This window comes from Ochotona princeps, chromosome 3 (genome assembly GCF_030435755.1).
Source record: "Ochotona princeps isolate mOchPri1 chromosome 3, mOchPri1.hap1, whole genome shotgun sequence".
NCBI classification, from domain to species: Eukaryota; Metazoa; Chordata; class Mammalia; order Lagomorpha; family Ochotonidae; genus Ochotona; species Ochotona princeps.
Window position 1 is genome coordinate 78959289 of NC_080834.1, and position 15695 is coordinate 78974983.

At 40.3% G+C, this 15695-nt stretch overlaps 1 protein-coding gene across 1 annotated transcript in view; it reads right to left on the minus strand.

Annotated features, from left to right (window-relative positions):
- SPICE1 (spindle and centriole associated protein 1) overlaps nucleotides 1-15695 on the minus strand; it is a 65037-nt gene that overhangs the window by 14037 nt on the left and 35305 nt on the right. Inside the window, exons 8-13 of the mRNA XM_004577897.3 lie at nucleotides 14423-14565; nucleotides 14087-14224; nucleotides 13484-13743; nucleotides 11622-11753; nucleotides 4421-4568; nucleotides 2168-2392 (exon numbers count right to left, since the gene is read on the minus strand). Of these exons, the coding sequence (XP_004577954.2) occupies nucleotides 2168-2392; nucleotides 4421-4568; nucleotides 11622-11753; nucleotides 13484-13743; nucleotides 14087-14224; nucleotides 14423-14565 (1046 nt within the window). The remainder of the gene's footprint in view (nucleotides 1-2167; nucleotides 2393-4420; nucleotides 4569-11621; nucleotides 11754-13483; nucleotides 13744-14086; nucleotides 14225-14422; nucleotides 14566-15695) is intronic.

Consider the following 15695-nt stretch of genomic DNA (forward strand, 5'->3'; position numbering starts at 1 on the left):
CATAGAATTACAAAGCTGGCAGGGTCATTAAAGAAAAATCCTCTCATGCTACATAAAGGCAGGCTATCTTAACTCTAGGCTTCACAACTAGTCAATACCGGCTAAGCCAAGACACCAGCACTTCTGACTTTGAACCTGGCACTGTCTCCACGCCACCCCACGGATAATGACAGACAACAGCAAATATCCATCATATTCTTTTGATCTCTTACATCCTCTTCAGTTTCTCTATTGGAAACATACTTCAAACTGTAGAAACTCTGAAAAAATCTGTATGTTCCAATGACAGTAATTCTGCTTCCCTATGTAAGAATATAAACAATCTTAAAGAAATGAAAATTTAAGCAAATTGGGTGAATAATGTTTTTCAATAAACTTTGTGGGCTTGGCATGGTAGTCTAGTGGCTAAAGTCCTAGTCTTCAATGCACCGGAATCCCATATGGGTGTTGGTTCGCGTCCTAGCTGCTTCACTTCCCATCCAGCTCCCTGCTTTTGGCTTGGGAAAGCAGGGAATGGTGGCCCAAAGCCTTGGAATCCTGCACCCACGTGGGAGACCAGAAAAAGCTCCCTGGCTTCTGGCTTCGGACTTACTCAGCTCTGGCCATTGTGACCACGTGGAGTGAAACCTGCAGACAGAAAATCTCTATGTATAAATCTGCCTTTCCAATGAAAATAAATACCTTAAAAAAAAAAGAAAAAGAAAAAGAAAAGGAAAGGAAAGAAATTTTGTAAGAGAAATCTAATGTAATAGTTTCTAAGTTTTTAATGACCTAAGAACTCTTACAAAACAAGAGGGCCAGCACCATGGTACAGCAGCCTAATCATCTGTCTGCAGTGCCACATAGTATGCTAACTCCACCTGCAATGCCAGCATCCCATAATGGTACTGATTTGAGTCCTGGCTGCTCCAATTCCAACCCAGCAACCTGCTAATGGCCCAGGAAAGCAGAGAAGAATAGTCCAAGATCTTGGGTCCCTGTACCCACGTGGGAAAGCCAGAAAAACCTCCTGGCTCCCAGTTAAAGACCAGCCCATGTCTGGCCATTGCGGCCATTTGGGGAGTGAACCAATGAGTGGAAGATCTCTCGGTCTCTCTCTGTCTCCAACTATTTGAAGTAAAATAGACAAACCTTTTATTTAACCAGAAGGAGGAAATGAAATGAGGGGCCAGTGTTACGGCATACCAGTAAAGCCATTGGAATGCCCAGATCCCATATGGGCACTGGTTCAAGTCCCTACTATTCCATTTCTGCTTCAGCTCCCTGCTAGTGTACCTAGAAAAGTAGTGGAGGATGCCCAAGTCCTTCAACCCCCGAAACTCCACAGGAAACCTGGAAAAACTCCTGGCTTGGTCTGGCCCAACCTTGGATGTTGCAGCCATTTGGGGACTAAACCAGAAAACAGAAACTTTCTGTTTCTGCCTTCTCCTCTCTTTCCGTAACTCAGATTTTTAAATAAAATACATAAAAGCTAAATAAAATAAATGTAAAAAACAAAAGCAATAGCTCCAGACAAAAATGTAAATTTGAGCAAACAATATAATTTTCCTAATGAACCTCAAATTACAAATCTTTGATGTAAGGATTAACAAAAAACTGCTAACATTTATATTTAAAATCTCTTAGAGATGTGGGTTGTAAAAGCAGCCTACAGCTATGTTACAAATTGTCCAGTTATTTCTATTACAAAATTCCTTCAACTGACTAAACCAAAACTTTTGATGAGAAAGAAGTTAATATGATGATAATATGTGACTTAGAAAATGCTTCCAAGTCACAATTATTATCTTTCCTTAGTCTAACTTTCACTCTTCCATGGAGTACAGTATCTGTTCTCTCATCCTTTCATATGCTGGTGGACCCTAGGGACAAGTGATTATCTTTACTGTGCAGCTTCGTGCAAAGGAGTTTGCCCTATTATTCTGAGTTTAAGCATGGAAGTACTTAGAGAAATAGACATTTAATGAAATTAACTCAAGGCCCTACTTCACCATAGGCATAATTTACATAACATAAACCTCTCTGAAAATTCCTATCAGGTTAAAGGTTATGTTAGCTTAACAAACAAAACCTTCTTCAATTCTGTCTTATAGGTAATAGTGAACACAATATATTCACAAACGAAGATTTAAAACCATCCACATAACTTTAGAAGAAGCCTGCTTACCATCCTGTAGAGGAGAGAATTCTGAGTTAGTCTTCTGGCGGGGTGGGGTTAATAAGACAGCTGGCTCAAAAACACGTGCTGGGAAATTGCTGGCCAGATTTGCACTCTCTGGAAGGGCTGGCCCCTGAGACAGCTTCACAGGCATCTCTTCCTGTGGAAATGCAGCCACTTCTTCCCCTCTAAATGTCAGCGGTACAGAGACACTGGCATCTGCAACTGGAGCATCTGGAAATGAAGAGAAGAAATTAGTACAAAAGGCACAAAGCGAACTTGGGGAGCATTTCAGGCATTTCTTCGTGAGTGTGTTTTAGTACAGTGCAAAATCCACACAGCCCCCAGCATCTTCGTTTTCTAGGAGTCTTCACTTTCTAGGTTATTCTTCCTGTACCAGTAATTCACCAACAGGCTCCCAAAGCAGCCAGCACTGGGAAAAAGGTGCTATTTTTGAAAAAAGCATTAAAAACATGAAATCCATTAACATGCAGCCATGTAAGAACCCCTAAAATATCCTACCTGGCACGTGAAATTTTTATTTTCTATGGATAGATTCCAAATAGGCATGACAAATAACAAGATGGTAAAACCAGAACATGTGGGGTTGGGGCTAGGGCTGGGTTTGGGGTTAGGGTTAGGGTTTCATATACAAGGACCGTTTTTTTTTTTTTTTAAAGATTTAGTTATTTTTATTACAAAGTCAGATATACAGAGGAGGAGAGACAGAGAGGAAGATCTTCTGTCCGATGATTCACTCCCCAAGTAACCACAATGGCCGGTGCTGTGCTGATCCGAAGCCGGGAACCAGGAACCTCTTCCAGGTCTCCCACGTGGGTGCAGGGTCCCAAAGCTTTAGACTGTCCTCGACTGCTTTCCCAGGCCACAAGCAGGGAGCTGGATGGGAAGTGGAGCAGCCAGGATTAGAACTGGCACCCATATGGGATCCTGGTGCGTTCAAGGCGCGGTCCTAAGCTGCTAGGCCACTGTGCCAGGTCCAAGGACTGTTTTTAAAAGGTGACTTCACCTATCATGCATTTTCACATTACAGTCCACTTTCCATATTATTTTAAAAGGGTGGCAAGAGCTGTGACTAAGAAAGATGCTAAGCTGGCTTTACTTACCTAAACATTTCTTTTTCAAGAAGCAATAGTAAGAAGTAACAATAATCGTACTAGACAGTCACTCTCAGGCCTTCTCATCCAATACTAAAAGTTTTCTCCACATGAAACTTAAACTCAGTAAACACTAACATACTCTCAACTGAGGTTTTAAAAGCAACACTCCATTAGCAGACAGAGCCTACCCTGGCCATTGAATTTAATTTATAGAAGTTAAACTTCAGTCAGCTTCTTAGCATTTATCCCACAAAAACAATTATAACTACACAAAATACTTTCCACATAGACAATCCTACTAGATTTAAAAGAAATAAGAAAAAGCCAAAATTGCCTACTCAGCATATAGCCTACAATAGTACATTTAGTAAAGAAAGGATTCCAAGGGACTAGTGCCATGGCGCAGTAGGTTAAATGTCTGCCTGTGATGCTGCCATTTCATATAGGTGCTAGTTTGAGTCCTGGCTGCTCCACTTCTGATCCAGCTCCCTGCCAGTGTTCCTGGGAAAGCAGCAGAAGACAGCCAAAGTCCTTAGACCTCTGCACCCATGTGGGAGACCCAAAAGAGGTTCCAGGCCCATGGCTTTGGATTAGTCCAGTTCCGGCCATTACAGCCATTTGGGGAATGAATCAATGGATGGAAGATCTGTCTCTCTATATACTTCTCCTTCTCTCTCTGTAAATCTTTCCAACTAAAAAAAAATCATTTTTTAAAAGAAAGAATTCCAAAGTATCACATCAGAAAAAAAAGGTTACAAACTTCTAACACAATATTTTCCCCTATACACAACCATCTGTCCTCTACCTAGTTTCATGATTCAAAGTGCTGGCACCCAAGTCTACTACTTTCTTTGCTTGTGACTTTACTAGCTATCAGTGCAGCTCATCTAAGTAATAGGGAATAATAGTAACGCCTATACCATGAGATTACTCTGAGGATTAATGGAGATAATGAACGCATTGAAGCTTAAGGAGTATCTTGCACAGAGCAAATGCCAACAAATAGCAGCTCAAAAGCAGGAACCATTGTAGTATATGCTTAAACAGTCAGTGGTGCCATGTACATTTAGAAGTTTAAAATTTGGCAACGTTTCCTCAAGACCATTAAGTAGCTTAATGAGGTCTGGCATAAAACTACATTTACCTGGACTATCCGTAATTCTACTTGTGGCTCTCCCTTCTGCCGCCTGACTTTCTTGTCTGCTGTTATTAATCACAGGACAGCTCTTAATGACTTGTGTGAGTGATATAAGTTGCTCGTCTGTAGACACCATGTACTGCTGAAGTCTGGCCTAAGGAAGGAAAGAAATGAAATCATAGCACCAGCATATCAAACATCAAATGATCACTTACAAAGCAAATCATATAAAAGATATGGTGAGTGTAATACCAATCTCTTCAATATTCTAGCAATTTGAGGTTTTCACTCAAATTCTAAAATGACATTCATACTGTAAATATCCTAAAAATCTGAGACTTAGGAAAAAACTAATAATGGACTATTACCAAATGTTTTAATATAACAGTAAGAATTAACATTTCATAGTTTTCAATTTACAAAATTTCTTCATATACAAATAGAGATAATTCAACAGAATATTACACAAGCAATTAAACTGACAAACTTGTACACTGTAAAGACTTACAGGAATTCATCCAAAAGAATGTTAAAAGAGACGAGCACAAAATCCTACAAGCAAGATGATTAAAATTCCATGCTTTATATACACATGTGGAGATGACACTATAAAGACATGCATCTTTTCCCTATGTCTATGTATATGCATACATCTCATACATATATTTTAATATTATTTAAAGTCTTCTTTTACTTACAAGATCATTCATATCCTACAACTCCCTCTGACTTATTTCTTTTCACAAGCTGAATGTGTTCATTGCTTGGAATTCCATTACATTTATAAAAGAAATTCAGTTAAATTTGTTTTGTCCTTAATTTTTTCCGTGTCAAAGACATAAGTAGGTCATCTGAAAACATCAGGTTTGAAATTACACGTCTTTAAGTACTGGTTTACACAAATGGCTTTCAGGGGGCAGGCACAATCCTCCACCTCCAAGCACCAGCATCCCATATGAGTCCTGGTTCATCTCCCAGCTGCTTCATTTCCCATCCAGCTCCCTGTTTAAAGCAGCAGAGGATGGCCCAAGTCTTGGGACCCTGCATCCACATGGAAGACCTTAAAGAAGCTCCTGGCTTCAGAATGGCTCCACTTCAGCAATTGCAGCCATGTAGAAAGTGAGCTAGCAATGGAAGATCCTTCTCTCTCTCTGCTCTTCTCTCTGTAGATATGCCTTTCTGATGGAAATACATATTTTTTTAAAAGATGATTCTTAGAAGCAGAGAAGATGACAAATACAAGGAATGAGAGCTCTTTAACAAAAGCTGAGAGACTGTGAGAGAGAAGAGGAGCCAGGAGAGATGGGGTTCCCGTCACTGCCCAATTCCTGCAACAGCCACAGCTGGACCCAAGCATGAAGCCAGGAGCCAAGAACTCAATCCAGTTTCCCCCCATGGCAGGAGTCATCACTGCTGCTTCCCTATATTCACCTTAGTAAGAAGCTGCAGCCAGATAAGGATCCCAGATATCCAACATGGGATGCAGACATTTTTTCTTTGCTAGGTCAAGCACCTACCCACCAGCAAAATTTTTTAGTTTATTTTCGATTATGCTTACATAGTTGATTAGGGTGGGAAGGGCCCAGGATCAGGGAAAAGTGGGTGAGAGCATTGTTTCCACATTTTCTTTTCCTTCTTCTTATATGTGGGGGAAGGGGAGAAATAAAGGGAGAAGCCATACCCAGCCTCCCAATCGCCTCAGCATCTGGGAATGAGGATTGGCCATCCAATGTCATCTCAAGGTCCTGGATGTGGAGCATGCTCTAAGAGTTTTGCTTAAGTCGTTTTGTTCTTTTTTTTTTTTTAAGATTTATTTTTTTTTAAATTTTTATCACAAAGTCAGATATACAGAGAGGAGGAGAAACAGAGAGGACGATCTTCTGTCCAATGATTCACTCCCCAAGTGGCCCCAACAGACTGAGTTGAGCCAATCCAAAACCAGGAGCCTGAAGCGTTTTCCAAGTCTTTTGCATGGGTGTAGGGTCCCATGGCTTTGGGCCATCCTCAAATGCTTTCCCAGGCCACAAGCAGGGAGCTGGGTGGGAAGTGGGGTTGCCGGGATTAGAACCAGCACCCATATGGGATCCCGGCATGTTCAAGATGAGGACTTTAGCCTCTAGGCCACACCGCTGGACCCAAGTGGTTTTGATAGTTCTGAAATGCTGTCGCTCTCATAGCTGCAAGGATGAAATCAAAGAAATCTTGTCTGAGGTGATCTCAAACCTATTTCTTGTGTGTGCACCCATCTGTACAGGGTCCATTTCATTCTGTCACCCATATCAGCCCACATCCACACTGGTAATTGCAATTGCTGGGTCAGATCTATTTCCAGCCTCATTTCTTACACAGCCCAACCCTGACCTTCACACACAGTCGGCCCTCTTGTACACCATCGGAAGCTGAAGCCCAGTCAAAGCGACCATCAATAACCTATACTGGGATGGCCCCAGCCCTGGATCCCTAACCAGGCCCAACCCCAGACCCAAATCACACACATGCCAGCGACTGCTAGGCCCTCACCCAGCCATAGTCTACCCACTCCGTCCTGGCCTATGTATGAGGTGACGCAGCAAAATTCTTAAGAACTGCTGATATTTTGCAACACAGAGAAGCCTAGAATGACACCTAACAAACTCATATACAAGCAACTCCATCTGTATATCTCAAATATGCTTAGAAATATGGGCATGTGATAAAAATCAGTGTATCCAAACATGAGAAACATTAATAATTATACTGCTAATCAAGTATACTAAACATTGTTATATCACCAGCCCAAAATAGTTCCCAAATTTCACACTCACATATCCAGTATTTGGAACTCAGACTTTTTCAACTTTAGATGTACAAAACCAAATCCCTTCTGAATCCTGATCTACCTCATAAATAGCAGTTTCTTTTCTTTCTGCTGTGGCTCCTTCTAAAACTAAGGAATTGTTGACTCCTCTCATTATCTCTCCTTCACTCCATATCCAACGGGCTTTATCGGCCTTCAAAATACAATCAGAATTTGATTGTGTCTCTTCTTCAAGCTTAGATCAAACTGCCACAAGTCACCTGAATGATTCCAATAATTCCTATGTGTGATACTCTGTTTCTGTGTTTGGCCATCTACTATCATGCTTCCAACTGGTAAGGTAAGGCATTCAGAGCACCAAAGGATACTCATAGGGGTACCAGAGGACAATTAAATAGGGATGCTGTCATCTACCAGACTACTCATGAACTATTATCACAAGGCAGTTCACAATTTTAACATTAGGATGTCTTCAATTCCTTTTGATAATGTCAAATTTTCTCATGGCTGATTTATGCTATGCTAAAATAAATAAATGAATCCAGATGAAACTGATATAGAAGAGGCACCAACAGAGATCACGTCCAATATATTCTAAACTTTGAAACATTGTGCAGCTTTCCAAAGGGCAAACATAACCTCCATGAGTAAATATTGGTAGGTTAAGAACAAAGTAGGGGCTGGCGTGGTGGCACATCAGACTAATCTTCTGCCTACAGTGCTGGCATCCCAAAGAGGTGGCAGTTCCTGTCCTGGCTGCTCTACTTCCCATCCATTTCCCTGAGAAAACAGTGGAGGATGGATCAACTCCTTGGGCCACTACACTCACTTGGGAGACTCAGAAGTTGTACCAGGCTCCTGGCTTCAGACTAGCTTAGCTATGGTCACTGTGTACATTTGGAAAGTGAAACAGTGGCTAGAAGACTTCTGTCTCTCCTTCTCTAAAAAAATCTGCCTTAAAAATAAAAATAAGTGGATCTTTTTTTTAAAAGAATGAAGTAAAAATAATACTTTTTATTTCAATTCATATGTATTTTCTCATAAAAAGTTCTTAGGTTGTTAAGTCAAATAATTGAGTAAATCTTCTGCCTTGAGCATATAATGAGACACTAAGGCAACTGTAACCCAAGAAAGGGCAGTAACTGCTGACCTAGTCTCAAAAGAGTAGCCTGGTGTGACCCTCTTAAAACCTAAGTCAGAGGAAGCCTCCTAAACACGGTGGTTTCCCATCTTGTTCAGTGGAAAAGCCCACACCTTCCACCAGCAGGTAAAGCTTCCTAGCATTTGGTTAATCCAATCCTGTTTCCCACTGCTTTCTCCTTCCCAGCCTCTGCTCCTGCCTCACTGGTACCCTTGATGACCTTGAGTTAAATAACCACAATCCTACCTTGAAAGCTTTGCACTTGAAGTTTTGAAGAACCTCAGTATCAAAATCCCAATCATCTGTTCATGGCTCATTGCTACTAAGAAACTGTGTGAGCCTGCAGGCCAAACGGCCTATGTGACCTTTAGCACCTATGGGCCCCAATTCTCATGAATCACAGCCTACCTAAGTCTGGTTATCACACAAGTGGCTCCAAATAATTAAGTGGGTGCTTACCTTAGTTGCTGGAGGCATGGGCTGTCCAGCCGAGATAGGTAGGGAATGTGTGGTATTTTCCCTCGCCTTGCAGGCTATTGTGAACTGCCCCTATAAAATGTGGTGTTTGGCTTAGACTATCCTAAAAACTGCCAAATTCAGCAAAATTATGCTTCAACACTATAAACCAGTAAATACTGAAATGAAAATAGACACAAGACAGCTGAATAGTATTCTACAGCCATTTAAAGGGGTATAGCAGCCAGTTCTGTACATAAACTAAAATTGAAATGTCAACGAAGTAGTCACAGGAGGTGGTTAAGAACTTGCATTTTTTTAAAACATATTGGTTACTCAATACCATGTCAATTAATTCCATAATGTTGTAAATTGTTGTTGATGTTATGTTGGGGCTTCTAATAGATAGGGATGATATTCTGCCAGCTCTACCTTTAGACCAGTGATGGTATCCCCAGGAAACTGTTGAATTTATCTGGACAAGATGCTAGACTCTATGTTTGGTATATGCTTGCAATGGAAGAATCTTGACTGAATTTGAACTATAATACTTGCAACAAGGTGGAGGAATCCACCATGGGGGGAGGGCACGGGGAGGGATTGGGGGAACCCCAGAGCCTATGAAACTGTGTCACATAATGCAATGCAATCAATAATAATAATAAAAAAGACCAAAAAAAAAATGTGCTGTTTGGGGCCACACTTCATAAGGGGTGTTGGTCCCAGCCGGCTGGCTGGCCAGCTGGTCTGGTCTGCCAGCTGCCTTCTCTCAACCAAGAATCCAAGCTCGGACATGCTGAGCTTGAATAAACCTTCCTTGTGCACTTGGAGCGACTGCAGATTCCTGGTGATTTCTGGGTATCCCAAAATCTGGGCACAACAGTTTCTATGCTTAAATTGCTCTTCTCTTAGCCACCTGCATGTTTGCTCCCTCAGCTCTTCTAGGTTCTTCCTCACATGGCACTTGTGCAGGCATAGCCCATCCCATTTAAAAACTGTATCTCCCTCCATATGGGCTTCCTATGCCTCTTATTTGTTGTATTTTTCTTCAAATTATGTATTATCCTTTCACTTACCACATACTTCTCTTTGTAAGATTTATTTAGAACAAAAGCTCTTTGAAAACAAGGATTTCTATATTTTGTCCACTACTGTTTCCTCTATCTATAGCAAAGCACAGGTTCACAATAGGTGCTCAAAAGATTTGTTCCGTAAATTAGTACATTTTAAAACTGCCTACCTTCCAAGGAGGATTGAAACACATGTGAAAATGTATATTAAGAGTGCTCACAATAGACAAAAAGTGGAAGTAAGTTAAATATTCATCAATTAACAAATGGATAAAGGTGATACAACCATACAATGAAATATTGTTGGGCAATATAAAGGAATGAAGTACTGATATGTGCACCTGCACAGATGAACGTTAAAAATATGCTAAGTGCAAGAAGAAAGATGTAAAAGACTACATAATGATTGATTCCCTTTCTAGGATGTGGGCAATCCCTCCCCAGTCTCTGCCTGCTACCTGGTAGGCGCAGCTTAGAGCTTACCTCCCCATGGCCTGAAGCACAGCTTCCAGGCCTACCCATGCAGTGTGACCTATAACGTGGCTAGAAGGTCAAGGGGAATACATGTGGAACATGACCTCTGACATGACTGAAAGGTTAAGGGAAATAGACGGGTCATATAGTTGGTGGGTGGGGTCTGCTGGAAGATGCCCTCCTGTCCTCCCTATTCTTACCCTTTAAAAGCTGTAACATGTGTATAATAAAGCAGACATTCCTCACCAGCTTGCCTCTGGTGGTTCTTATGGACAAACTCGGGGCCTATTAGCAGACCTAAACCCGGAGACTAGCAGAGACCCTGTCAAACCTACACAGATATAGAAAAGATTAGAAATTCCTTCGACCAGGAAGAAGGGCACAGTAGAGTTACTTCTAATGGTGGGAGGTTTCTCTTTGGGGATGATGAAGATGTTCTGGGCTTAGATAGTGGTACTGACACACAATTCTCTATCAATGTCTATAAAACACTGAACTATACACATTTGAAAGGGTAGACTTCATGATATGTGAATCTGTTATTCTTACAAAGTTTTAAAAATATCTTACAACTAAGGTCCATTGACAAAAACACAAAGTTTGTATTGTTTTTCTAGTATTTTCCAGCTGATAAATAAAATATAACAACCTCATGAGAACAAAAAGATGAATAAAACAGCCTTCAAACTCACACAGTTCATCACAGCCTCACCCACAAACATATATTTAAGTGTGACATTGTTTGGTAAACGCAATGAGAGCCATAGCTCAAGTACCATGAGTGTCCAAAGGAAGAATAATTAGTTTCCTAGGAGAGATATCATGCACACTTTTAAAGCCAAGCAGTTGGCCAAATGGCCAAGAGAACTTATATAACAGATATGAAGATATTGCAAACACTGTAAATGACATCTGATGTGACTGAAGGGGGGCTCTTAGACTATGCTCTGCTGTTTGAAATTCAAAGAGACTATCAAAACACTGACTTCACATTTTAGATGAACGACTATAATAGCAGTAGTTATCACTTAAATACAGAGTCTTTCTAACTATCACATTTCTTAAAGACAGCAGACTTACTCCATATACTACTTGCAGTTCAAGCTTCTAGGACAATAATATCCCTATAGGATACCTATTCAGTAACAGCTGCCACTGATGATGACAATGAGGTTGATAAATAATCACATTACACAGCTAACCCGAAGGCAACTGCAAGGGACATTTAAACTAGTAAACACAGACAAATTTGGAATCTTATCTGAATACCTGTATAGTAGTATTTGCTTCTCTAAGAAGAAGAATTTCAGATGTTAGAGCATCAATGAGCTCTCGATGATCACCTAATACTTTTTCTAGTTGCTGCCTTGTCTCTACTTCTTTACGAAGTTGAAGTTCACTCTAAAAATGAATAAACAGAAAAGATAAACACCACATGCTGAAAACTTAAATGTTCCTACTTAAAGCAATTAAAGATATTTTCTAAGAAGCATATGTTATATGACAGTGACAAGAATGTTTAAATTTAACAAAGACTTACTGTATCTAATTAAAGAAAATGTAGTGTCCCTGTCTAAGTAAGACATAATGAACTAACAGCATACTGAATGAAATAACTACATTTTTGCAAACGACAGTGTTTGAATAGAGACAGCCAACTTCGAGAAGGACACACTGGTACCCGGTGATGGGGCTTGGCTATCAGAAAACAAACAGGTTAGCTGGATGTGTGCGGCACCCTACATCTTTATGTATTTTTGAATTTCAAAACATGTGATTTCATCACTAATTCAAATCCAAACCTTGGCAAAACATAATTAAAATAGATGACTACTGATTTAAATGATTTAGCTTTGTAAAACAAATAATTATTTACATAGTACATGCTTCCAGACCTATGCCAGTTTCCAAAAGCCAAGAACATACTCCTGAAAATTCCTGACTTAAAGGAGAAAAATGCTAAGACTTTAGGGAGGCTGACAACTAAGAATCTTTCATTAAAAAGTAATTTAAGTAAAACAAACAAACAAAAAAACATAAAAAAGCAATTTAAGGAAAACAGCACTAGAGAAATAAAAACAACTGAATTAGAGTGCTGGGTAAATCTATACATTAAATACTACAAATTTTGTTCCATTCACAGATTAATATATAAATAAGTAATAGAGGAACTTTCTAAAATTATTAAATGCATGGCTAACTGTAATATTATAGCATTTTGAGGGCTGTTATTTGCAAACAAACAGTTCCTCCTTGCTTTACACCCATTTAAACAATACCTCAGACAATACCCACTAAAGGTTGAACTCAAGCTACATAGAAAACATGGAAGCTAGCAGTGCAGCAAGTTAAGCTACCACCTGCAATGCCAGCATCCATTTTGGAGCACCAATCCAGCTCCCTACAAATGTACCTAGGAAAGCAGTGGAAGATGGCTCAAGTGCTTGGGCCCCTGCCATACCATGAGACCCCTAGATGGAACTGCTGGCTCCTGTCCATAGCCTGGCCACTGCAGCCATTTGGTGGGTGAAACAGCAGATGGACTACCTCTGTGCATTTCCCTTTTCCTCTGTCACCCTGTCTTTCAAATACATAAATCTTAAATAAAACTTGAGGAAGTTTTCTACCTATTAAACTAACATAGGAGTAGGAAACAGAAAAAAATAACCTGTTTTTAAATAACAATTATGAAGACAGTTAATATGAATAAATGCTGAGCATGACCTGAGTCTTTTTAGGTTTTATTTACTTATCTACAGAGTAGAGACAAAGACAGAGGCGTCTTCCATTCACTGGTTTACTCACCAGCTGTATTCAACAGCTGAGGCTGGGCTAGGCCAAACCCAGGAGCCAAGAACTTTATCCAGGTCTCCTACATGGATGACAGGAAAACCAAGTACTTGGCTTCATCTGCTGCTTCCTAGGCATAACAGTACTAGATGGATGTGAAACAGAGGCAGGAGATGATTCCAGCCACTGCAATACAAGGAATCCTAAGTGGCAGCTGAATCCTCTGCCCCACAATGCCCATCATCGTACTTTATTTGGAGGCTTCGATAAATTAAGCAGAGAAGAAAAAATTCAACTCACATTTCTCCCTAAATAAGAGTGCCATACCCTCCCACTCTTACCTCTTTCAGGTATCGAACCAGGCGACAGAGAGAGCTCACCAGCGACAAGGTGAAGCCAGTGAGCCCCTGACCACTCTGCAGGCCCTTGACCTCACGCCCCGTCCACCTCTCGTATTCTTCCATTTCATGCTCCACCTCATGTATCATGTGTTTGAGAACATCCAGGCTGGAATTACTGCTGCTGGGTAAGTCCGCAGAGGTTGTGCTAGATGACACATTCTTTTGCTTGGAAGGAGTATGCAAATCTGGTTTTCTTTTCACTAACAATGACAGAAGTAATTTTATTTCAAGATCAGGAAAATTACAACCAGAAAAATCTTTTGACAGTTTTTTATAAAATTCTTCTACAGAAGTCAACATCATTTTTTTCTCCGAAAAATCTATATAGTTTATACTAAGTTTAGTATATATAGTGAATGTGCTAGAACTATCTTCCCAGAATTAAATGGGATAGGAGACATTTCTTCACTACCATTCAATAAACTCTACTTGTTTGGCTCCAACTTAGAAGAGCTTGAGGAAAAATACATTTATCAAGAGATTAAGAGAGTGGCATCAAGTAACATGATTATTAATTTATCTCTGTAAGTCAAAGAATTAAACCTTTATTTAACAGCTGTTTCGGCTTTCTTGAATTCAGCACTTGTCCCACAGTGTAACCTGAGCCTAGAGCCGCAGAAGATTCTTCAGATGGAACCCTGGTTTGGATTCTCTTGACGGCATTGGTAGCATTCAGAGCAGCTAAAGGGAAGAACATTACAAAAGTATCTCAAGCGTACCAGTTTCCTTCAAAAGTACTTCAACTGACAGGCATGTCAGTATTTCAGTTCATTAGGCTAACGATATCACAACTTAAATACTATCCCCTTGAGAATTACTGTGTTCTAGCGCAAATCCCATTAAGAAGGCTACCAGGAATAATGCAAAGGGACAGCAAACCTCTTTGGTTCCCTGATGACAGAGCAGATGACGGAGTCCCTGGGGGGGTTACCATGTGGGACTGTGCTGCCAATTTCTGCTGAACATCATTCCACAGTTTATTAATTAACTCAGAATTCTCTTCCTTTAGTTGGTTCAGAAACCTGTAAATTATGAGACAATAACCTACATTATAACAGGCATTATCATCTAAACTCTTTAATTATTTGCAGGATTTTAAGTAATTCATAATCAAAGAAAAATCCTTTTTACTTTAACAGAAAAGACAAATACCAACTTGAGATGTCTGTCACCCTAAGTAAGAAGGACTCATTCCCTCTGCCTCCCAGTCTCCTACCTGCCACAGTCACTAAACTCTAGCTGCTCTTCTCCCTCTGCCTCCTTGCCAACAAACCTTAGTGACAGACACGGTCTGCTCTCTGGACAGGCTCCTTTGTAGGAGAGAGACATCAAAAGGGGCTGCAACATAGATGCCTAATAATTTTAGAGAAAAATAAGTTGTCAAAGAAAGAAAAAACTTTAGAGAAAGGGAGGAGGATGGAGCCATACCATGAAACTGCAGAAGGGGTTAAATGCCTAATCCCTAGAACTTATGATTGCTATGTTATCTGTCTAAAAAGGAACTTTACATCAATCCTGAAGGGCTGTAAATACAAATCATTCATGTCTTATGCACAAAAGACAGATATACGCAGCGAGAAAATAATGCAAAGATGGAGGCAGAGGTTGGAGTGATGCCGCCAAGCCAGGAAATGCCACCAGCCACCAGAAGGTGGAAACAGCAAGGAACAGGTTCTCCCTCTGGATCCTCTGCAGGGAATATGCCACTCCCAACACTTTATTTCAGTGTAGTAAAACTAACTTCAGATTTTCAGCCTCTGGAACTTTAAGAGTATCAATATCTTGTATTAAACCATCAAGTTTGTATTAATTTGTTACAACATCCTTAGAAAACTAACACAAATTCTAGTGTCTACGTATGTCATGTTAGTATAGTAATAAGTACCTAAAAATGTGGAAATTGTTTTGGAATTGAACAGTATCTAAAGACTGGAAGGATTTTTTAGGTGATGATAAAAGAGTCTAGATGTTTAAAGCCATCCCTAAGCTGGCAGCCAGCAGATAACGACTCAAGAGCCAGGTTCCTTTCACCCAGGTGGGTGAACACAGCTTAAGGTCCTGGTTCTCGGTTCCAATCGGATCTAGCCTCAGCTGCTCTGGTCCTCCAGACAGTGAAATCAGGAGATGGGAGCTTGCTGTCTCCCCCTCTTAA